This window comes from Daldinia decipiens, assembly GCF_022478715.1.
Source record: "Daldinia decipiens strain CBS 113046 unplaced genomic scaffold F4813scaffold_2, whole genome shotgun sequence".
Classification (NCBI taxonomy): Eukaryota; Fungi; Ascomycota; class Sordariomycetes; order Xylariales; family Hypoxylaceae; genus Daldinia; species Daldinia decipiens.
Window position 1 is genome coordinate 1,285,792 of NW_026054545.1, and position 23,141 is coordinate 1,308,932.

At 47.1% G+C, this 23,141-nt stretch overlaps 7 protein-coding genes and 1 non-coding gene across 8 annotated transcripts; 4 read left to right on the plus strand and 4 right to left on the minus strand.

Moving 5' to 3' along the window:
- Window positions 1-2,892: 2,892 nt before the first annotated feature.
- F4813DRAFT_385068 (uncharacterized protein) lies at window positions 2,893-4,297 on the plus strand (the record flags this gene model as incomplete). Its single annotated transcript, XM_049246192.1, has 2 exons — window positions 2,893-2,987; window positions 3,043-4,297. The coding sequence occupies 2 exons, from the start codon at window positions 2,893-2,895 to the stop codon at window positions 4,295-4,297; spliced, it is 1,350 nt and encodes a 449-aa protein (XP_049104321.1).
- Window positions 4,298-4,999: 702 nt separating this feature from the next.
- On the plus strand, window positions 5,000-7,572 carry F4813DRAFT_106245 (uncharacterized protein). Its single transcript, XM_049238441.1, has 2 exons — window positions 5,000-5,170; window positions 5,384-7,572. The coding sequence occupies exon 2, from the start codon at window positions 5,539-5,541 to the stop codon at window positions 6,859-6,861; it is 1,323 nt and encodes a 440-aa protein (XP_049104322.1). The 5' UTR covers window positions 5,000-5,170; window positions 5,384-5,538; the 3' UTR covers window positions 6,862-7,572.
- Window positions 7,435-7,516, plus strand: F4813DRAFT_t10. Its single transcript has one exon. It is a non-coding gene; the product is annotated as a tRNA-Ser (tRNA).
- A 779-nt stretch (window positions 7,573-8,351) lies between the features above and the next one.
- On the minus strand, window positions 8,352-9,102 carry F4813DRAFT_385070 (uncharacterized protein; the record flags this gene model as incomplete). Its single annotated transcript, XM_049246193.1, has 2 exons — window positions 8,352-8,618; window positions 8,695-9,102. 2 exons carry the CDS (start codon window positions 9,100-9,102, stop codon window positions 8,352-8,354), a joined length of 675 nt encoding a protein of 224 aa, XP_049104323.1.
- Window positions 9,103-12,513: 3,411 nt separating this feature from the next.
- F4813DRAFT_344269 (cytochrome P450) lies at window positions 12,514-14,484 on the minus strand. The gene is made up of 2 exons (XM_049241644.1): window positions 14,085-14,484; window positions 12,514-14,023 (listed from the first exon to the last, which is right to left on the minus strand). Exons 1-2 carry the CDS (start codon window positions 14,195-14,197, stop codon window positions 12,592-12,594), a joined length of 1,545 nt encoding a protein of 514 aa, XP_049104324.1. The 5' UTR covers window positions 14,198-14,484; the 3' UTR covers window positions 12,514-12,591.
- A 217-nt stretch (window positions 14,485-14,701) lies between these two features.
- F4813DRAFT_344271 (uncharacterized protein) lies at window positions 14,702-16,562 on the plus strand. The gene is made up of 3 exons (XM_049241645.1): window positions 14,702-15,074; window positions 15,454-16,074; window positions 16,147-16,562. The coding sequence occupies exons 1-3, from the start codon at window positions 15,013-15,015 to the stop codon at window positions 16,469-16,471; spliced, it is 1,008 nt and encodes a 335-aa protein (XP_049104325.1). The 5' UTR covers window positions 14,702-15,012; the 3' UTR covers window positions 16,472-16,562.
- Window positions 16,563-16,777: 215 nt separating this feature from the next.
- Window positions 16,778-17,843, minus strand: F4813DRAFT_385074 (mitochondrial carrier; the record flags this gene model as incomplete). Its single annotated transcript, XM_049246194.1, has 2 exons — window positions 16,778-16,826; window positions 16,891-17,843. The coding sequence occupies 2 exons, from the start codon at window positions 17,841-17,843 to the stop codon at window positions 16,778-16,780; spliced, it is 1,002 nt and encodes a 333-aa protein (XP_049104326.1).
- Window positions 17,844-21,267: 3,424 nt separating this feature from the next.
- F4813DRAFT_106394 (NAD(P)-binding protein) lies at window positions 21,268-23,092 on the minus strand. The gene is made up of 3 exons (XM_049238442.1): window positions 22,575-23,092; window positions 21,921-22,496; window positions 21,268-21,808 (listed from the first exon to the last, which is right to left on the minus strand). Exons 1-3 carry the CDS (start codon window positions 22,666-22,668, stop codon window positions 21,609-21,611), a joined length of 870 nt encoding a protein of 289 aa, XP_049104327.1. The 5' UTR covers window positions 22,669-23,092; the 3' UTR covers window positions 21,268-21,608.
- Window positions 23,093-23,141: the final 49 nt, after the last annotated feature.

The window sequence follows — 23,141 nt, forward strand, 5'->3', positions numbered from 1 at the left end:
GGCACTTGTAATAATAATATCAATGATTATAATGACAATGATACTATACGTTGGTGCTACCCATGTATATGTTTGAGTCCCCTTTATGGCGTACATTTAGTTTGGTGTTTTACCTCGTATGCTGGCTTATACCATGTAACTGGTCTGAGTGTAAGTACAATACATAACTGCTTGCTATAACTCGTTGCGATGGGGCTTACGCCGTGATATATGAGTACCTAAGGTAAGCGTTGGAAATATTTGCATAGATAATAGTAACCAATAACCAATGACACGATGTATTATGCGTGCCTCACGAGGTTCAGGTTGATAATATTTATTTGGTCTTTTTAGATAATTACTGAATATTACTTCTCGCGCTATGGATCTGGCGAACTCTTTTTTTCTTTGAAAGGTAATCGGAATTGAAGCAATTGAAGATGAATTAGGTAGGTTTAAGATAGATAGATACCATATATATGTTTTTGTTCTCCAAGAGCCGCATCTTTGATTACATACCTACCTACCTTACCTATGTACTTGTACTTATAAGCAAGTAATATACGTAAGGCACTTGCCGTCAACTCGAGAGCCCCCCCAAAGTTCCGCATTGCATTTTAGATTTTAGGCACATAATAAGGTTGGTGCTTTTGATGCTGGGGACATACCGGAATAGGAAAGTGGTTGACTCTTATAGCATTTTATCGTTCATGCTGTCATAAGCCCATATTCCATATTGTACCTGCCTAGGTAGATATCAATAGCAAGTGCCGAAAATGCCTTGTAAGCAAGCTTGAGGAAGAAGAAAAACCGATATGTGACCAAATGACGTATCCTTTTTTTTCTTATACTGTAATAAAAGGTACGTGCTTTCGATTTTTAGCCCCACGTTTCCCAAAACCACAAACTTCATGTTTTCTTAACTGCGAGCCCCCTTCTGCCCCTCCTACCTCCCCTTTCAGCCCCTCCATAAAATTGATTCTATGGTTACCTAGGTATTGACGGTGTCATTGGATGTAGATGATACGCATCTTCTGCAGGACCCTTTTAATGCTCCCGTCCCCCCCGATTAGCGCGTTCTGCAGTACATAAGTTGGGTACTTGCAGTACATATATACTTTATGTACTTACATACATGTAGTAGCATAATCCCTGTTCAAGAGGAAAGGGAAAGTGAAGGATCTAACTCGAAGTCAGCACCATTTGGGCCAAGCAGCCAATCAAAACTTGCTCGTTTTGGGATACCCCCACAGACAACACGACAGTCACCATCCCAATCATCTTTCACTTTTGCTAATACCCTTTGACCCTTTGACCATTTCCTAGAGAGTTCAGACCATATTTAGGTAGATATTTTTGTGGTCTATTATGGTCTAAACCGACTATCTCCTTGTGGTGGGACCCTTAGGTATGCTTTACTGGGAAACGGCTTGGTCAACTTGGTGGTTCTGGTTCTGCCTCAGCCTACAAGACGAAAACCGATCCCGTTGAGCTCCAAGAGGTACAATATCTCTAACAGGTTACATATAGTTCACATACAGTTTACCGGTATTATATAGAAAGCAACATTAAACCGCCTACTACCAACACACAACCATCATTGAAACAGAAGCCTTTCTCGGTTCTCGGATTTCAGACAACTATAACCGCCCTGATGACCCTTGGAAAACATTGACATCTACATATAAACCTGGATCCCGGTCATAAATCCCCTTTCTTACCGCCATCTAGGCCATCTAGACCATAGGACCGAGACTTTCCCCGGGTACAGGCTTCTTGTATTCGATCTGTCTTGTCATCAGCCTCGAACCACAGTCTTACCTCTTACCTACTTTGGTAACGTTGTTGGCTGGAGACGTTACATGTGGGAATCAGACCAGAGACAACCTCTTCCCCTCCTCATCCCCTGGATAATCATTCTTCCTTATCGGTCATAAGATTCCAAATTGTCTCTGTCCTTCCGGTGTCTCTTGTTAGAGTATTAGTCGTTACTTACGCCGGATCGTCTTACCGTGGACCCTTCATCCACCGCCCGATATTCATAACCTGTAACGGAACCCCGAGGTGCCGACCCTAGGCTTCCATTGTTGAGTGACTGCCGTCATATTCCCAACTTGTATTACTCTGCCTCGGTATTCAACTCATACCGGCCATATTGGTCGACGACGCTCTACCGGACATATTACACTTCATTCGTTCACCCTCGCAGCTTTTAAGACCCTACCTCTTATTGATATATCTATTATACCACATCTCCACCTCTATAACGATCTAGGCCTCGAGTTTATTTGTTCAAGGCCCCTGTGGGACCTTAGGCGTCGTTCGCTCTAGCTCATCTCGATTTTCTCGAAGCCTCGAGTTCCACGACGCCAGCTACTTTCACCTCATGCCACAGTGGTCAACCTACCTTTCCAAGTACGACCCAGAAGAACCGTTACCTGCCGCGCGACAACCTCGATGAGAAGGGTCCTTATGTGCCTCGCTTCCGACTAACACATTGGACATCAATTTCTCTGAAGTAAAGTTGGAACGGATCATTTCTGGGACTGTCGATAATTCTTACATGATCTATAACGTTTCTTGTCCAGCATACTTTCGAGCTTCTGTTGCGCCGGCACCGCCGCGCGACGCTACGGAAGATGCCCATTATTAATGGACAAAAGATGGCTTGGTGAGTAAAAAATAATCTTCTGCTGTTTGTCTTTGTGTAGTGTTCCATGAGGAGTCTCGGATGGTTGCATGTTGTCACTCTAAGTTTGGGGCGCCTCTCCTAGCAACCCATCTTCATTTGACGCTGGGAATTTGTATAACGAATGGTTCTCGCAGAAGTCACCATAGTCTTGGCTGTTTTCACCCACTGACTGCTTCTCCTATCTGTAGTGAGCCATGTATACGAGGGCATCGATCGACAAAATGCGCGCATTTGGGGGATCGTATGCTGTTACCTGTGCGAAAGCCGGGTCGGCCGCTGAGCACTTGTCCTCATCCGCCGGGCAAGTCGTGCCAATGTAGGAATGTAACGGCTGCGCTCCCTAAAGGAGGCTCATGTCGATGTGGTGGTAGTCCGCCTAGTAAGACTAACAGCACGCCGGCCATCGTCAAGGCAGAGCCATCGGACAATCCACCGCTATCGCCTACGAAACAAGCGTCATTTCGAATTCAGAAGCCGACAACAAAGCCAAGCCGAAAACAATCTACTGATGCTTCCGCCTCCGCTCTACAGCGCATGAACTCTAACAGCTTGAACTTGATTGGCGCGAGTAGTGTCTTACCGGCATCTCCCGCAAACGTTATCACTTCCTCCGCTGAATATACGAATTACCTCCCGCCTTTGCAAAATGGTACTCACCAGTATCCCTCCTATCCGCAGATAGCTTCTCGTCTAGACAGGCCACTAGACTCCTCTCTATTTGCCCTAAACAACGGCTTGTCGAATATACCGCCAACACAATCTTCCCGAAACGGAGTTCCAGACCGGTCGAATATTTCAACGGTTAGTTCAGAGACGATGACATCTGGTGCATCCAGCTCGCCCTACCACACGCCGACTTCCAGCACTGGAGATTCTTCGCAAGAACCACCCTTGGAACAAACCGGAAGCTGCTGTTCTCAGAGGGTACAACAACCTCCACAGATACCAGCCCACATTCAATTCCAGAGCCAACCTCACGCCGGACCTCAGCAGTCCTCGAATATGGTGGGCTATATACCCCAGATCCCCACGGGCAACGGCTCTATGACAGCGCATTTTCCGCCGCAAGTGTCGACTGAACAACAAATATATCCGATGGGCCACTTCCAACCAGCCCTATACTCAGACCAGGTCCCATTTGGGACGTACCATTTCCCGCTACAGCAATGTCAATGGGAGCAGTTAGTAGCAAATCTTTTGCCTCAGGTCGACCCAACTGGAGGTGCCCCCGGTTCCTATACGAGTCACGTATGCCACTGTGGTCCTGGATGCGACTGCCTTGGATGTCCTGCCCACCCGTACAACCAAGCAACGTGCCAGTATATTCGCGATGCCATGGATTTCCAGGAAGAGCCCGTGAACGGGAAGATTGATACGGGCAATTCAATACCGGACCCGCCGCTAGCGGTAGGCGAAGCATCACCACCACCGACGCACAGCCCAGCCGACACGGAGTCGCCAGGCGCGAACGATCTAAATCTATCGGCCAGCGAATTTATCTTCGTTGATTACGGTCACGGGAATTGCGGATGTGGCGATGACTGCGCGTGTGTTAATTGTATGATTCACCAAGACCCACTAGACGCAAAGATGCACGGAGGGTCTCAGGATAAGACCCCGAACTAAAGGAGAGGGGGGATCATGGTTATTTCTCCGGCGTATGGATTGGCGTCCAACTACACGATGCCTTTGGCGGAAGCGACAATGCGATAGATTAACTAATATCCCCAAGGATGATGGATGAAGCCCACGAGAACAAAGCATTCGAACGTATATATCTAGGAAGTCAGGGACGTATATATTTAAGGGAACAGGAAGGAAACGTGAAATATATGATATACGGGAACGACAGTTCGGAGAAGAGAGTATGGGGATTGTTACGAACTATTGATAGCGATGAACATGAACTATGCGGACTTTGCGATAGCGAATTCGGCTGAATTTGGAGGATCAAGCGGTCGATATTCACTCGATGAATTAGCGAGCGTTTATCTGTTGGCATACCCCCACCTAGCGGGGGGTTTTCTGTCGTCGATGAGCCCCAATCGGCTATCCTGGCGTCTTCCGAGATGACGGGGTCTGGATTGTGGTTTAGCGAATAGAATCTAAGCCCAGACTGTCTACGTCCTACACCGGCTTTGTACGAGTCGGCGTTCAACCGACTCACCTGCTGCGTATCTGGGGACTTTATATAAGACCTTGTAAAACGTGACGAGTAAGACTCGGCGCATATTTACGCACAGGGTTTGCGGTGTGACAGATGTTCGATACGTAATTTAGGAGATATGGATTGATGATTGATAGAAAACGGCCATATGCATATGGGTCGGAGCTTGGCCGACTTGTTTGTGGATTTTTCCCGTCTTTATTTCGGTTAGGTGTCCTGAGATACATAGGTATGCTCTACTACATAGCGCAGCGACACAGTTTCGTACAATATGATTATTGTATTAAATGCCTGTTTTTCATTACTTGTGATGAATCGGCATCAGTACGAAGGTAAGTTGGATGCTACAGTTTTACCAGGAAATAATTAACTCTATTATACTTTCGTACTTTCGTAATTTAGTACGAGATGCGTGAGAACCTTGATGGACATTTTTGCTTATGTAAGTGTCATAATGCCCGACGGGTGGTACCTTATTAGAGGTACCTTGCTAGAAATAAGCCACCTGCAGTGGGCCAATCCCCCAGCTTACTACATATCATTAGGTTAGCCTGTTCTCCTCGTACAACATCCAACATACTGGAACGTACAATGTCCTCCAACGAAGAACAGTACCAACAGGGGTCACTCTACTGCGGCTTCGGACGCATATGAATCCTACTTGATCGTCCAATTTACCTCCGTGCGGCTGCTATCGTTAATGGCTGATGCTAGCGGCTACCGAGACGGCGGATTGGGAGACCACCGACGTCATTCGAATCCTAAGCGAACGCGTGGGGAAGATGAGCACAACCTAGATGACGTAAAACGTGTCAAGCAAAGACACGACGATTATGAGAGGGGGGGTGGAAGTAGACACGAGCACCGATATGATGACCATCGGCATTCTAGACGGCGTGATTCCGTATTACGACCGAATACCTCATCATTGAGAGAAGGGAGAGGGGAACATCGTACCAAATCTACCTCATTCGAGCGCTCACCTTCGACGTCCTCAGCACGACGGCGCCATCATACACCTGATAATCACCGTCGTCATAAGCATCGCCACTCTTCGACCTCTCCTATCCGCACCCAAAGCGAGCTCCCATTAGGCGCGAGGCCTCTAGTCCGTTCCGATTTTAAAAACTTCAAGCCTCTGTTTGCGCAATACCTCGAGGTGCAGAAGCGCAAGGACATCGCAGCGCTGGACGAGAGGGAGGTTAAGGGCCGCTGGAAGAGCTTTGTCAGCAAGTGGAACCGTGGGGACCTGGCTGAGGGTTGGTATAGTCCTGAGACGCTTTCCGAAGCGAAGAAAGCTGGTGCTGGCGCTGGCACTGGCGCTGGTATACAGCTTGTGAGGGAAGATAGGATAGCCTCCGTGATATCGCCGTCGTCGAGGCTGAGCGAACAGAATACCGAGAGACTTGATGGGGGTAATGGCTCGATACTCTCCGGAGGGGAGGAAAACGAAGATGAAGACGACGATGAGTATGGTCCGACTTTACCTGGGGCAGCTCCTACGCAAAACTACACCCGCGATCATTCCGATGCCACCCGCTCTACGCGACACGGCCCAGGTATACCCAATCGGCAAGATTTAGACTTGCGGCGCGAGAACGCAGAAGAGGAGCGCACCCAGCATGTCTCCGACCTCCGTCTAGCACGAAAAGCCGATCGCACCGAGCAACGTGCGCGCCTCGAAGAACTAGTCCCGCGAGCAGAACCCGGGACGCGGGAGCGGCAGCTAGAGAAGAAACGCGAGGTCAACGAGAAGATGCGCGGGTTCCGGGACAAGTCGCCCGGGGGCGGCGCGGAGGTCGGCGAAGCAGAGCTCATGGGTGGCGGGGACTCGATTGCCGAGTACAAGCGCCTGAAGGCGGTGGCCGAGAGGCGGAAGACGGAGCGAGAGGTCCGGAGAGAAGAAGAGGCTAGGATTAAGGCTGCAGAGAGGGAGTATAGAGTTAAGGAATATAGACGCAAGGAGGACGATACGATGGAAGTGTTAAAGAGGATTGCGAAGGAGAGGTTTGGGTCAGGATGAGAGGTGATACTTGGCTGGGGAATAAGGAACTAGTTTATGATGATGCTATGTTATTCACTCCATGGTTTAGGAAGTGCTCTAAGGTGCTAAGACTCGAGAGTACTTGGGAAAGAGTTGATATAATGTAGGCTAAGTATGGATTATATGCGAAAATACCTATGTAGGTACCTAGGTACCTAACATATCCAAAAATAACATGTTAACATCCAGTACTGCATGTATTCACTTGGCAGGTTTAGGCTTTGGACTTTACAGGGTGAATAGAAGTTAACCAGGTGCTTTTTCGCATTGAGGTTCTACCTTATAGTAACTATGGGTTTTGAAGAGTCATTATGGATAGCGAACTACTACGTATTTCTTCAACTCAGCACATTGCAGTGTTACCTTTTCTAATAGTTTTCTAACCTAATAGTTATCCGGATCTCAACCAAGAAATGCAGGACAGATGGCTGTAGGATCCACTTACGGGAGATACTTCGACCAATCATCTGGGCGACAAGATCACAATTTGCTAGCGTCTCCCTCCAAGGACCGTGCTATATAAGTACGCATAACAGCCTTAATAGCCAATAAGGCGTGGTGGCAGAGTGGTCTAATGCGCAAGACTAGAAATCTTGTTCCTTCGGGAGCGTCTGTTCGAATCAGGCCCACGTCGACTTTTTGGTTTTGCGATTTTTGTATTTTCACTAGGTTAGCTAGCTTGTAATTTTACCATTCTATTCTAGAGTTGAGTGGGTTAATTTTGTGAGGCAGTTTCTATACACAGCTGAAAGGGTTTTAGTTTCATGTTATTGTAATCCGTACCATGTTATTGAACCTGTCTAATAATAGTTTGAGCAAAAGGGTGAGGAATGGCAATAAAACATAACAGGTGATTATCAACTAAGGCCGTGTAACCAATATGAATAGGCCAAAGTAAGTTATAGTAATGCCCGAGGAGAGCCTCAATAATCGAAGAACGAGAGGTGGGCAGCAATTACCCTACAGGACATTTATTACGAAAGTTTAGTTACGTTTATTGTTTAAGGACTCGAGTAGAAGAAGAAGCAATCAGCATTCCGAAAGCGCCTCTATGAGAGACGAGTCTGCATAACTTACTAAGAAACAAGAACGTCCCCTTCCTCACTGTTACCTATCTCTATTCCCTTGTGGGAAAAAGATGGGTTTGCTATAAGGACTAGATACATTATTGCCCGCCCTAGGCTCCTTCGTAACGAAAAAATTGACATACGAGACTCGATAGCATGGTAAGCTAAAGCAATAAACACGGCAACTAGTACTAATAGCTGCAAACCCTTCCGCTCATCTTCGTCGTGTTATGTTCTCGTAATCCGTGCTCAGAGTACCATGCCCAATCTTTAGGCTGAGTGTTTGTCGGCAACCTGAGAACTTATTATTAGTAATGCTGGGTAATATCTCGGGTTATAGGGGAAACATACTGCTGAACTCCATCGTCGTATAACTGCCAGTAGGTTTCTGGGGGCAAATACTTAAAATCCACCTCTTGGGATAAGGTAAATATCTCGGCTGTGGTTCGCCGATTCATCGAGGAACGCGAGGTCTTGTTGAGGCCACGATTCTGGATCCGGGTTGTAACGTCGAGGGTACTGAAGTTCATGAGCCATGACGCGATCTAGGACTCCGTTGTTCCATTGATGGACCCAGTCGGCTACGAGGAGGATCTTCTTCAATATGGCGTTCTGAGGCCAGTTGCGCCCGGCATAGTGGAGGCGGGTTCGGTCCCATCTGTATCGGTGCTATTTGAGATAACATGTTAGCAAGAGGGAAAGATCTTAGAAAAGGGGGAAAGGGGAAAAAAAGCGAGTTACTTACGGCCGCGTCGTTGCTCTCGGTTATCAGCATTGCCTCGATGCGCGCGCTGTTTGAGATCAAGGAGAGGAGGTAGCCGATACTAGCGATCAACACAACGAAGACATAGACTTCGAGTGATTCGTAGAAGAGGCCGTTCTTGATCGCAAGTAGCATCGCAACATTCACGAATAGGGCTAGACTGACATACTTGACGAGGACCCAGCACCACCAGACGGTGATCAACTCCAGACCGTAAATGACGGGGCGGTATTGAAAATGGAACTCGGGGGCAACTTTCTGAACGGCACGGAGAAGCCATTGTCTCTTCATAACAGCGGCGACGAGCGCTGCATGGCCAACGAGTAACGCGATCGAAAACAGGATGACCTGCTTGACGAAGGTGACGAGCTCGAGAAATTTGGACTCCATCTTTTTTAGATGTAGGGGGTTCTTGGATAGAATTCAGAAAATAAGGCAGAAGATTGTTCGCGGGAAAGAAACTTCAATGTGATTGTTGAAGTATTGAAGAAGGGAGGAATATTGTCTTGTGGCGAGAAGAATGCGGAAAGGTAGAGTCTGCCTCGTGGGGTGGATGTTGGCAGATTTATATTGGAAGGTTTGGAGGAGTAGGAAGAGTCATCAGAAGGAAATTCAAATTGCCCTGTAAGTCACTTTCGGGGAAGGCGAGCAGGTTTCAATGGGCACGTCGTTGTCGTCGATGGAAGCCGAGTAATGCGGCCGGGGGTGGGTTAGGGACTCGGAAGTCAAGGCAGCGGCATTGTCAAGGCCGAAATAAGCGGGTGCCCGGGGCTGTTGTTGAACGGGGTCCTTCCGCAATGGTCATCAGTGAGTAATCACGTCTTAGCAAAGGGCGAGAAGGGATGGCTAGTCGTGCTACAGATGTCAAGTACTATTCCTGACCCCTTTAGTCGCGTCTTTATGCGATATGCGGGAAAAGGTTGAGTCTACAAAATGCCAGCCCCCTTTAAAGACGACGGCGAGCTTTAGGGTCATAGTTTCATTTACTATTACGGAGTATCTAGATTTAAGCGGTTGTGAGTAACGCGTGGACTTATAGTTGCTAACTATAAACCGTAGCTAAAGACAATAGTACTTTGAAGATTCTATGAATACTGCTATACGGAGAGCAAACAAGCGAGAACGCATCTCTGCTGCCGGGGCACAGGCAATGTTGGGGCGAACTAGGACTGAATTGTTAATACAAGATAACTGGAGGCCCTTTACACTAGATCACATAGTGGTCTGGGGGCCTAACAACGCTCAGCTATACGGTGATGTGATCTAAGAGTACAACGGCAAGACGATCCAAGGTTCAAGGTGGGAGCTGTCTGATTTACATTGTAGGCTCCTTAAATAAACGCTTAACTAACTATTCAAGGGGCATGTTCTAAGTGTACACACTGATGAAGGCTGGATTTATGTCATGTTGCATGCATCTATGTCGATAGTCTCTTGCACAATATTGTAGCCAAGCACTCCCTGCTTCATTGTAGCGTAGCACGCAGAAGGATAGCAGAGAATAAAAAAGAAACAAAGGCGAGAAGAATTATGGATGTTGATTTGTTTAGGAGTTGGTAGCGAACTTTTAAAAAGGGGCTGGCAGCGAGTATTTACTATATAAGGTACTAATCCTACTCTCCCGTTTGAACATATATCTACTAGAATGACCTTAGGCACCTAGGTATGCTGAATGTTATACCTTTGAATCTCAAATACCATCTCTTTGTTGCTTAACATTGCATATGAATACGAAATCCACCCAATGCCTATACTGTGCCTTGCCAGGTCGTGATGGGTAAACATTGATATAAAGTTATCATAGAAGATTAAGTTCTGTCATACTCAACAAAGGTTTAGGGGCTAAATTATATTGAGGAACTAAGAGTACTACTTTGCCATATTCACTATCAAAAGCAAAACCTTATTTCACGGGAGGTAATTCATAATAGGTAGTTAGCCACGGCTAAGAAAGTCAATGCGTTGGGTACATGGCGTTATAATTTCATTTCCCAGTTGACGTTCCCTGCTAACCGAACAACCGGGAATCCTATAGCCCAAAACAATTTAGGTTGGCTTATGGGTTGGATATTTATTGTGCCGCCCTCAATGAAAACCCTGCCTCTGCCCTCTACTCCCACTCTCCTTATATGCCCCGTTTACACGAAATCAAGCCGTGTGCACGATCGTTGTCGCTGGAGTTGTGCAAGGACGGGACGGCGGACTGGATCGAAGTACTCTTCCTTCTTCTGCTTCTGCTCCTCTTGGATTTCTTGTGCCCGTACGCTTTGTATCATTGTATTTAGCGGCTGTATTTGATCAGGACGTGTGTCGTCAGGCGGTATAGCAGCAGCATAAGTTTCGGTTATATCCTGGTTGCTTTCGTCTCTAACAGTCTCAAGAAGTCCAAGTATATTGAATAGATGCCAAAACTGGTTGCGATCTGTACTGCGTGTCTCCCTGAGGCGGTCTAGTCGCTTGTTTATCTCGTTCATACTGATCTCTATGTGTTTTTTTACGCACCCAAGCGTACGAGGGAGTGTAACCTTCTTAACCATCTTGTCGAGATTGCTGGTTGTAGGGATATCTCTGCTTAGATGGAAGTGCTGTGTCTGGATTGGAGTTTGATGTGAATAAGGTCGAGCCAAGAGCCTTGGTTTCTAACTTGATAGCTTGTGTGTCTGAATGGTCTTTTCTAGGAAACTAGGAAGAACAGGGGATGCTTATATAGTAAAAGTTGGCATCTCCGAAAACACTACTACTAGAGACTACACGATGTCAAAGCTTTTAGCGGGAAAGTATGTCGTGATGCAAAACTTGATTTAAGGCTTCCGAGCCACTGATAACCCTAAGCACGATGAAGAATCTTTCTTGGTCCCTCCCGTATATAGGTACTGTATAAGACTCTTTGTCTTTCTGATGGCTGTCTATGCTCGAACTAAGGAATTGTTCTGAACTTAATCCCAACTTTAAAATTCAGTTGGCCATTGCGAAAGAACTCGCCTCTCGCCTAATACAATTTCTATAGAGTGTCTAGCAGAGTCGTTCCGGAGCAATTGGCAATACGAATCCTCACTATTGTGGACCTGAACGACAGACAAATCCCACTGACCTCTTAATATGCTTGACCGTCTTCAAAGTGTAAACCTAAGTTGTACTTGGTTGTTCAAATGGTATATCGGAACTTAGGGGAGGCAATAGATAGCTAAAGTATTGACCTACCAATGCTTTCTCAACCATTGCATAGCTAGATAGAATAACTAGGCCCAACAAACAGCTCGGATCCAAGTGTTTACGATATCGGAGGGATTGTCTTGGCAAGACGTATTATGTATTATAGTGAGGTGAAGTATGACGAAGATTGGACATGTTCTATTAACGAGAAAGCATTCCTACCTAATCGATCGATAATGATATTAAAAGACCAGCTCCCTATACACCTAGGAAGTATGAATCTTCCTAGCCGGCTTGAACTGACCTTTGAAGGTTTCTAGAGCTATGATGTTTTTAATAGTTGATATCCCCTAAAGGAATTTACGGCACTTGGCAGTTGAGGTAAGAGGCCTGAGAGTCTTCATTCTGAGGTCCTTGCGAGGAGAAGCTGTCGTTACGATAATTCCCCGACGGAAGATTCAAGAACGAGACGCAAGAGTAACGAAATAGGGTACTGAAATCGAGAAAAGGGGCGGGTGGGGTTAAATCTATATCATAGATAGGAAATAGCTGAAGCAGTATTCACATGCTAGGAGCGTATACTCAAGCTTGCTAGCGCCTGTCACTACTATTATACGCATTGAATGAGAATGCTCGGCCGATTAAAAACCCTGATAATTATAAGCTGGGGTCGGATAGCTAGCTAGCTGGTAGATATACAATTGTCTGCGATATAATTGTTTACTTCTAACCAAGCGCTTTAGACTTTACAAGACACGGCAATCCGCCTTTCATCGGCAATGTGAGACTACTCTTGCTAACTCTTTCGCCTCCATAGGCTGGCGTGAAGTCGAACATCAACACCATTGTTGGAATGACCTGGGCAGCTAATAGTTCTGCCATTCGCTTTCCGAGACATAATCGCGGTCCGCCGTTAAAAACTGGAAACTCGGCAGCACTCTTTGTGATAAGTTTTCCATCCTCCGTAAGCCATCTTTCAGGCCTGAAGGAGTCCGCGTCGTCTCCCCAGTTAATTCTTGACCTATTCATGGCCCAGGTGCACCAAAATACTATCGACTTTTCCGGGAGAAAAGTACCGTCAGGTAATGTAGTTGGTTTTTCGCACTGCTTGATTTCGAAAGGGATTGGTGGGTAAAGCCGGAGTGTCTCATAAAAGGTTGCCATGGTGTATGGTAGCGACGAAGGCGTAAGAATGCTCGAGTTGACACTTACTTTGCTATCATCTGATAGTAATGGCCCCGGGGTATTGTCGAGCAAGGCCCGTACTTCGTTCCGAATCTCGTCGATGACGAACTCGTGTTGCATAAGGATGTATATGCACCACGTCAGTGCTTGGGCAACAGTATCCCTACCAGCGGATAAATAGTTCAAGGCAGAATCAGATACAATTTCCCGGTTATCGCCAAAAACCTCCAACAACGATTGTATCAAGCTGCCGGAAACCTCATCTAGCCTATCAGGTGTCAGCTCCGGTGTGTGGTCACCCTGTTTCTTAATATTTGAATCTGCAGCGCTGTCTACAATCTTGTAACCAAAAGTGCGGATTGTATGGAGTGCTTCCCTGAACTTAGAACCGGTGAAGTGCTCCTTAATGAACCACAGAGGGTTCTGGAAGCGTTCAGTAGTCGCGCCTGAGGCATAATCAAATGCAACAGTGAAATCATCATCAGCATGCATCTCCATATCATAAGCCATCTTTCCCATAAGTTGGCTCGTAATCTCGTGGAATACGGATTGCAGGTCCACGACTTTCCTGGCGCGAGCCTGCACTTGTAGATGTTCTACAGCGCGGCCGAGATACCGCGGTAGCGCAATGTCTGTCAGGACTCGTAGGTTGGAAGTGTTGAGAAAAGCCAGGCCGGCTTTCCTCTGAGCTTTCCATAGCTCACCATCAACATTGATGATTCCGTTCCCAAATAAGTCCCAAGAGAGCTTCTTGAAGAAGTCACCTTTGGAGAAGATACCCTCGTTCTTGAAGACATAATCTAAGTTCTTGGGATCATTGAGGACCACGCCTGGAGGTAGGGTGGGTACGCCAATTTGGAACGTCTCATTGCCAAACCGCCTTTCGCACTTGACGAACCAAGAAAATAGCTTCTGGCGCGGCCGAAGAAAGAGTATTCCATTGCCTATGATGGGGAGGGTGTTTGGCGGCTTTCTGTTGCGAGGGTTAAGCTCTGGGCCGTAGCCTTACGGAAGAGTATTGAGACATGCCTTACCTTAAGGGGGCCCCATTACGTCGAATAGTTGGGGACCGCAAAGTCAATTGATAGCAAAGAAGTATCCCAAGTAACCCAAGGCAAGCTAGCCCGTACCCTTCAAGGAGAGCCATAACAAGTACCGTGGATTGCTAAGAAACAGCCTCGGTGTATAGGTAGGTAGGTGTGCTATGCAGTGGCTTCATGTGATGTTTGTCTAATCAAAGGGGCTAGATATATTCGTAAAGCGACTGAATTTTATCATTTGGGCATGAGATGAAAAATTAATTAGTAACTGGGTATTTTGAAGCTTATAGTACGATCTTTCAAATGAGGAATCGTGAAGCCATCATATATGTACGTAGGTATGAGGTATGTATATAAAAGGTTAAACCAATATGTACCTAATCATAAAGCTTCTCATTGGCTTTGTATTGTAGAGTTATACATATTTTCTATCACATGTTGTCGGGGGTACACATGTACCTAGGTACCTAACCTAACCTATGCATCTTTTTCCATGTCTCGACGTTTCGGCCTTACGTCAGTAACGCAACGGAATATACGGATATTCCCTAGCCCCTGTTGTTTCCCCCCCTGGTCTATTACATAGGTACGTATTTACTATTCGATACATGTGATTGGCTCCAATCTCCCATCTTCCCCCTTGTAACCATTTTATCGCGTCCAAGCTCAACTCGACTCGAAACTCAACAAAATTGCTAAATCATGAAGTTGTCATGATGACAGTAGTAAGGGGAGCTAGAAACCCTCCATACCACTCCCCGCTCCTTTTCTTAAGCTCGTTAAAAACTCAGATTTACCTAGGATAGCTTTGATTGTCAACTGTGCCGGTTCGCAGACATAGACACGAAGCTGTTTACTCGCCTCTGATTTGACTATTAACTATTGTATCACGAACTAATAGCTACCTATCCAATCCGTCACAATGGCATCCCAAGCCCCTTTGATCCCCCGATTGCATCTCTGGGAGATCGACGACCAGCTGTGGTAAGTACACTCATACACATACACGTACACATGCACATATATGCAATGCAAAGCAGACAGTCCAGAACCGTAAGCACTAGAGCACCGGAGCTCCGGATTCCAGCCTCCCCTAATTAGCATCAATTGGCTGTCATCGTCCGGCATGGCACGTTGGGTCAACAGATTGATCGGCCGATAACTCCTATCCAACAGATCTTCACCCGCTGCGTGTCACCGTGGCTTGCTGCAGGTCTATCTTGATTCCCTTGGCTGTCTAACCTACACCTACACCCACGTATCACCTCTTCTACATAGCAAGGCAGGGGGACAGCTGTCGTCAGCCTCATCCCGCGTCGACATGTCCTCACCTGACTACCTAAACTGACCTCCACCCGCATAGGTTCCCCCCCTTCCTCCGCGGATACGTCCAGGCCGGCCTAACGCACGCCTGGACCGTCCATATCCCGTTCCTGCAGCCTAGCAGCCCCGCGACCATCGTAGCCGAGACCCTGCGACGTGTGCTCGGCAGTTCCGTCTCGCGGCACACCTACATCGACTTCTGCGCCGGAGCCGGAGGTCCTACGCCTTTTATCGAGCGGGCTTTGAACAGCCAGCTCGCGCGCGCGGCGACGCACCGAGTCCCCGCGACCGCAAAATCCGGCATTGTAGACGGCGAGAGCCGCGCTGCAGCGGATAGCACGCCGAGCTACGCGGCGGTCGCCAACCCCAAGGCCCAATCTGCTACTGTCCAGGAAGAGGACAGCCAGGTGGACTTCGTCCTGACGGATTTGCATCCGCACGTCGAGTCCTGGGAAGCCGCCAGTAAGAAGAGCGATCGACTATCGTATGTCGCGCGCCCCGTCGACGCCGCCAGCGCGCCTACCGACCTACTACGTCGGTATACGGAGAAGAACGGCGGGAAGGGCATTTTCCGGCTGTTCAACTTGGCATTCCACCACTTCGATGACAAGCTAGCTCGCGCCATCCTAAAGAACACGGTTGAGACTAGCGATGGGTTCGGGTGAGTAGTGCCCCAAACTAAATATATTCTATATTTATCTTATACAGATGGTGCTGACAAGTTTCCCCTTAGCATCTTCGAGCTACAGGACCGGACCCCCACCGGCCTGCTGACGTGCTTCGCCTTCGGCTTCTTTATCCTTCTAATCGCCCCGCTGCTATATTGGTGGTCACCCATGCGCTTATTCTGGGTTTACGTTATCCCTGTCGTCCCCTTTGTGCTTGTCTTCGACGGTCTTATTTCGTGCCTACGTACCCGTACTGCCGACGAGGTTGAGACCCTATTACGCACCTGTGGTGCCAACAGCGACGACTGGGAGATTAAGAGCGGAAAGGAGCAGTTTCTTTGGCCCTGCGGATATTTACACTGGATCATTTGCACCAAGAAGGCTACATAAGGATCGAAAATATTCGGGCCGTAGGGTAGGGAGTATGTCGGTGTAAAGCATAGATATCATATAGTCAGTCACTTATAGTTCTTGCCCCCTTGTACAAAAAAAATCATTTGGTTGCATTCCGCAAAGTACAAGATATATGAAAGCGATGATAATATGTACGAATGGTATTTTCCCCAGTCCCCCGTAAATGACATTAGCAATGCTTCCCATGATAACCGCTGGACGCCCCGGTCGCTTTCTACATAGATAAGCGAATTAAAAAAAAATATGATAAAAGATGGGTAATCAACAGCCGGGGCTGACAAATTATTTCGTCAACCAACCAAGATAATCTACAACAATTAAGGTCACCATGCTACAATGTGACGTTAGCAAACATTATTCCGGCCTGTTCCGAATTTGGGGTGGGATGAACTTACGCATGCGGCGCAATACGCACGTAGTAGGTACCGAATCCACGGTAGAAGCGCGTAAGACCTTCCTGTCTGGCGACCTGGACGAAGCAGTCCGTCATGCTCTTGTACGGAAGTCTGCCATCGGGACCACGCTGCTGTTTCTGCAATCTCGTCTTCACGAAGTCAAAGGGCAAACTGAGGAAGGAAGCAAAAAATCCAGCAATAGCGCTGGCTGTTAAGGTTTGCGATTGAGGAGACCATTGGGTACGCGTCTTGAGTTGCGCTTTAGCTTCCGAAAAGAATGCCAGTTGACCTAAGTTAAGCGACATGGCTCGTACTACCGTTGGTGTCGCACCGGCCCATAATGCAGTGACGCCTTCGGATTTGACGATCGTCGATAATGCATCGATAACGGATTTGTAGTTCTTGCGCTCAGCGATAGGCTTGAGACCATCTGATTGCATCCGAATGAGAGCGAGATCTGCAGGGTTTCCGATAAATGCTGCTATCCCACCGGCTGCAAGTCCAGCGCTCGCTCGCTCAACAAAGCTAACCTGTCTACCCTTGTCCTTGGCACGCGTTGATAGGTTCTTCAGTAATGTGTCGAAGAAGCCCAATCTCGCTGTAGTATATACCGCCTGGCGGAGAAGACCCGCCGATAGACCGGTGTATAAGTCAAGAGCCTTGCCCTGCGCGAGGATATCCCGCGTGATGGATAACGGAGTAGGTTTGGGGCCGGTAGCAATGCCCTCGCCAGCAAGTTGTAATCTGACCTTGATCATATCTACAGGCTGGATGACAGTGGTCGCAACCATGCCAGAGATACCGCCGTTAAGGAAAGGAAGGGCTGCCCGCATGATGGGGGTGTGTAAGAAGTCATTTCCTACGGCAGAAACTGCCTCCGAGCCCTGTTTGCCCATAGCGGACGTCTTGGTTCGTGCTGCTTCCGCGGCTTGCTTAAAGGTGTTGGAGCTCATAATTCCAATCGTGAGGCAAGACAGCAGAGAGGCGAGGAAATCGTATACTGATACAAGGCCAAGACCCGTTTAAGCTCTGGGGATGGCTACAGAAAGAGTAGAAAGCTAGTATTAACAACACATAGTTAGCAGTATGTCCATAAGTGCCATTTTGGTGAGACGGCTTTAAGCTTATAAGAAACGCCGGACTACGTAGGGAACTCCTGAGAAGGTCCGGAGAAGCGCCATTGGCCGAGGCGCTCAACATCCGCTTGAAAGCATAGCCATAGTCACGACCGAGGTGTACAGCTAATAGCCGATGTTGTAATTCGGCCCCATCTAGCGGGTATCTGTTGTGATAGATACAGATGTGGACCGGTCGGGAAAGATAGGAAGTGGGGTGGGTGTGTGTACTTATTAGACCCTAGGCAGCGGCCAAAGACGTTGGAATTTCATCTCGGATACCGTTCTATTATCCAAGGCCATATCTGCGGAGCTGCGCCAATAGGGTATTAGGTTGATAATGGCGGATAGTAGCTAAACGGTTGAGGATGGTGTTTCATGACGGGACAAACAAGCTATCGAACGAAAAGGGGGGGGGGGGGGCACCAACTTGTGCAGCAATGTCTCAGTAGAAAATTAATAGATCACCCGGAGATAGGCTTCTATTCCACCCCAACTAGAAAGCTGAATTGTAGCTATCAGCCCTAGATTGAGGAAATTGCAAAAGCCACCGAGACCGGCGGGATCACAGGTTGAGCTCAACAGGCGAGGGAGAGCTGTACATAGGTATGTCGGTACGAATATTGGACGCCGGTGTGTATATAGCCAGATGATGTCAGCAGAAGGAATATTCCGCCGCAAAATCGAAGGATAGGTAGCTTAGCTATCGGATTTGGTGGGGAGAATCAACAGAATAACAATCACTGATTTTACAAAGCTAGGTAAAGTAGACGAACAAAAGCGCGTGCAGCTAGGAAGAATATTTTAGGGTGTCGACTGCCTCTAGTATACATGCAAGTGTAAACTCTACTATGTAAGATGAAGGAAGGAAGGGGAAAGAGAAGTGGGACTAGAGCTGTGACTTTATGTAAAAGAGAAAGGAACGACAAATGAATCCCGAGGCGAGTGCGAGATGAAAAGTACCAGGTATCTTTGAACCATTCGTCCTGATGTCCTTTCCTCGATTATCTCGAGTCCTTATTGGTGACTACCTAGGTATCTACCTATGGTCGAATCCCCTCTATACCTACCCTACCACGTATAGTTTATGGTGGTTAGGGCACTACCGAGGGGGATCGAGTGCGGAGTTGGCGCATACAATTCATCATGCCGACGTCAAACTGGAAACAAGGTCATGCTGTACAATTGCTCCCGTTACAGTTGTAGTTCTGGTGCTTCTGATATTAAGTACTCTTCTCTTTACCTATCACTTATTCTATAACTACCACTTACACGGTACACTCTTTTCCTACCCGACGCGACATCGAGGATATTATTTATTTGAATACTCACATCTAACTTTAGTAACACTATATTCCGGCTAGTTCAATGTAATTAATAGGCACTTATGGCCGTTCGGAAGTCTATGGATATACTACTTATTGCAATATTATTAGCTACAAGCAACGGGAGAAGCAATGTCATTCTTACGAAGTATTCTCGTGGTTGGACCATACATGTAGGTAATCAAGGCCTATAATTAGGTACTCTACTTAGGTCAACGTCAAAAGTGGCACCGTTAGGTACGTAAGCTTAGACTTTGTATGGATCTCGGCATTGCATGGTTGAGATCTGCGCTATCGTTCCCATTCAGCCGGAATTCTTATGGGCTGGGACTGATGTCAAAGTTGCGGAAGTCCGTGTGGAAAAAGATAAAAGGTCTTGGGTGGTTGGATAGAGTTCAATCTCGGCTCCAAGTGCTTGTAGGCTTCAGGAAGGTCACGGACTACATAAACTGTGAAAGCAAAAATCGTCATCTTTCCTTCAATTTTGACATCTGAACCTTTGTCCTTCTCGAGTGCCGTAATATCCTCGTCCCTTGTCCCGAGAGTTGGCGGATTGCGGGGTAAAGTCCCTATGCACTGCACATGCACCGTATTGTACCAAGCATGCTAGAGGTACATACCTAACCTAGGTATGTACCTATGTAGGTATTTTAGCATGTGGGTCCACGTAGACAGCTATCTATCGATAAGCACGTGTTAATCTTTTGAAATCTACATGCACCTCCTAACCTAACAAGTCTTATTACTTTTAATGCCCTTTAAAATATTTAGTAAATATTGTATAAGCTGAAGTGCATTGTTATTAAAAGGTTGCTTTAAATCTACACATTCCTTATAGTAGTTATTCGAAGAGAAATGTGTATTTTAGTGGAATACCAGAAGGGAATAGCCATGATAAAGACATTACCTACACAAGTGACGTCAAGCTATTGGGGTTTCCATCGCCTTAAAAATTAGTAGAATCTGATAGGTACAAGCATGCATGCAAGCAAGGACAGGGCAGGTATTCTCCTAAAAAGGACAGCTGCATCTTCGTCCTCCAATCTAGAACTCCAACTTCGTGTCGCGTTGTTACTCCCGCTGGAAGCCAAGCTTATGTGAGCTCCTCTCATACATGTGCGATCACGGGACGGAATAACAGTCTCGGCTCCAATTGCTCCATGGTTTCATCCATATCTCTAATATAGCTACCTGGCTTGCCTTGTTTGGGGTCTCACGAAAGCAGTCGGTAGCTACCTAAATACGGGTGCTTAACCCGGCTGTGGGAAAATGGCTAGGTCTTCATGGTAGCATGGCTTGCCTACTATTATTCCTATTATTCTTGTTAGAAGGGAATCGAAGTCAACGGATTCTACAATAGTATATTGCACAGATATCAACCAACCGTACCTGGAGAATACGAGGAGATAGACAACCGTCGGCCAGGTGAACAGGTACCTAAGATATAGGGGATTCTTTTATGGCCGTCCACACGCGTTCCGCTAAAACAATACTGTTCATAAAGTTGCCTACTATGTATTTCTCTATACGGGATATCCATGATTGGTCCAGAGCCGCGAGGTCGGGGTTCTTCACGTCTGTCCTACATTGCCAGTAGCACGTCCTTAAATTGTCCGACAGGGTCTAATAATACCCCATAGTGATAAACAACCGCCGGGATAGAGTCATCATTAACTCATCTGTTTAGACACACCCCGCCTGTATCTTTTACAAACAGTAGGCTGCTGTTATGATGCACAACTACTTAGGTACGTTGACAACTATTTCTATCTACTTCCATTAATATACCGTTACGTTGCGACCTTCGTCACAGGGATCATGTTAACGGCGGCCCTGACATAAATCTTATTCATCTACCGTAAAGTGGTAAGTCGGCTTTAGTGGACCAGGCAGGAAAGAGCCCCCGGGATCAAGAAATAGACTACCGATGATTTCATATTATTTGCAGGACCATAATTGGACGGTTACCTATCGTCGATAACTAGCCTGAGGTGACTGACCTCGGGTATTGTTTTATAAAAACCCGGTCTTCGGCTCGGATGACCGGGCCAACGCGACGACAATTGCCGGGACTTTCCTCCCCTATCTCATATCTGCTTCTACTCTCTTCAAAAAGGAGCGGCACATATATGTGTTTTCCCTTTAGCTAATTTGGCATGACCCTGCTGGAAGTGTGCTTGATGACTACTCAAGTAAAGCGTGGGGGTTAACTATGCGGGAAACAAGCCCCTGCTTAGGATACTTGGCTATCATTCTTGGCCGCGATTTTCGCTTAGGCTTAGAAGGTCGAGGGGAACGTAGTCAACCTTCCTCCATCGGTCACAAGAACGGTGCCGTTGCAGTAGGCGCCTGCCCTGGAGGCGAGATAGAGGATAGTGCCCGCCATGTCCTTCTCATCTCCGGCACGCTCGAGAGGCACCATATCTTTCCCAATTCCTCCTTTTTCGATGATAGGAGCCGACATCTCGCTCGGGTAGACTATGTGCCTGTTAGCACGATAAAAGCGACCTGTTCTACTTCTCTTCGTCCCGAAACTTATTTATTCTCTGCAGGGAGTAAAAGCCGAGGTTGAATGACTTGTTTCACTTACGGCCGGGGCATATGACGTTGGCTCTGATATTCCATTGTGGTAGTGCCACACTCAACTGCTTGATAAGATGTATGCAGGCGGCTTTGCTCTGCCCATAAGCGAACCCTCCCGTGTTGATCTTGTTGAAGCCGCCGATGCTGCTTACGGCGACAACCTGACTTTTCTGCTCTACATTTGCCTTTTGGTTGCCGGCTTCTAAGAGCTTCAGAAATGATATGGTTGTGTACCATACGGCGCTGGTATTGACGGCAAACGTGTTAGTGTAGTCCTGGATGGGTATGGACAAATTGGCCTCGATGAACTCATCCAGGGTGGTTTCGGGCTTGGGCCGGTTCCCGTAAGGCCCACCGATGCCCGAGTTGCAGACTAGTAGGTTGATAAAGCCGGCGTCCTGCTGGATTTGAGTAGTCGCCGACTGCAAGGACTCCTTAGACGTCACATCGCAGGTAACCGGAATTACATTGCCGGTGCCGATCTGCTCTGCGGCCTGCTGCAGGACTTGCAGACGTCGTCCTATGATGTATACCTTAGAAGCACCATTGGTGGCTAGAGCTTTAGTTATCATGAACCCAATTCCTGAGGTGAGTGGCAAAGTTTGTCAGTAAAAGGTTCATATGTAAGTGGTATAAACTTAACTTGGGCCTTGTCACATACCTGTACCGCCGCCTGTAACAACTGCGACAATGCCTTTGGCGTTAAACAAGCTTTCTGCACCAAGCGTGGCTGGCGTTGACTGTGAAGTCGCCATTTCTACCTATTTTAAGATATACTGCTATTCGCACTGAATGGTCTGCCAACCTCAAGAATGTAGGTAGTGGTTAAGGTGAAGAATATCTAATTTTCATAGCTCGTAGATGAGCTCTTTAGTTTCTGGATGCGGGCTTGACTCACGGGGCTTGATATATCAGGAGTTATATAAAGAGCCAATTGCTCTAGCCGAACTTGATTATAAAGTAAGATAGTAACCTTTATAAAGCTATAGGCACTTTTCTGGTATTGCCCCGCCATCTCATTGATGATTATATAGCTTCTCCACCTCTTAGTGGGGCCCATCGTCGCCATATGGGTTAGGTAGGTAGGTACCAAAATAGTTGCATATGGTAAGATGCTTACAGGGCTAAAATACCTACCTATGTAAGGAGCTGCCCTTTAAAATTTAGGGTCAAATCCGCTTTTTCTGGATATTACAGTAAGATAGCGTGATAAGCTTTATCTTTGAAT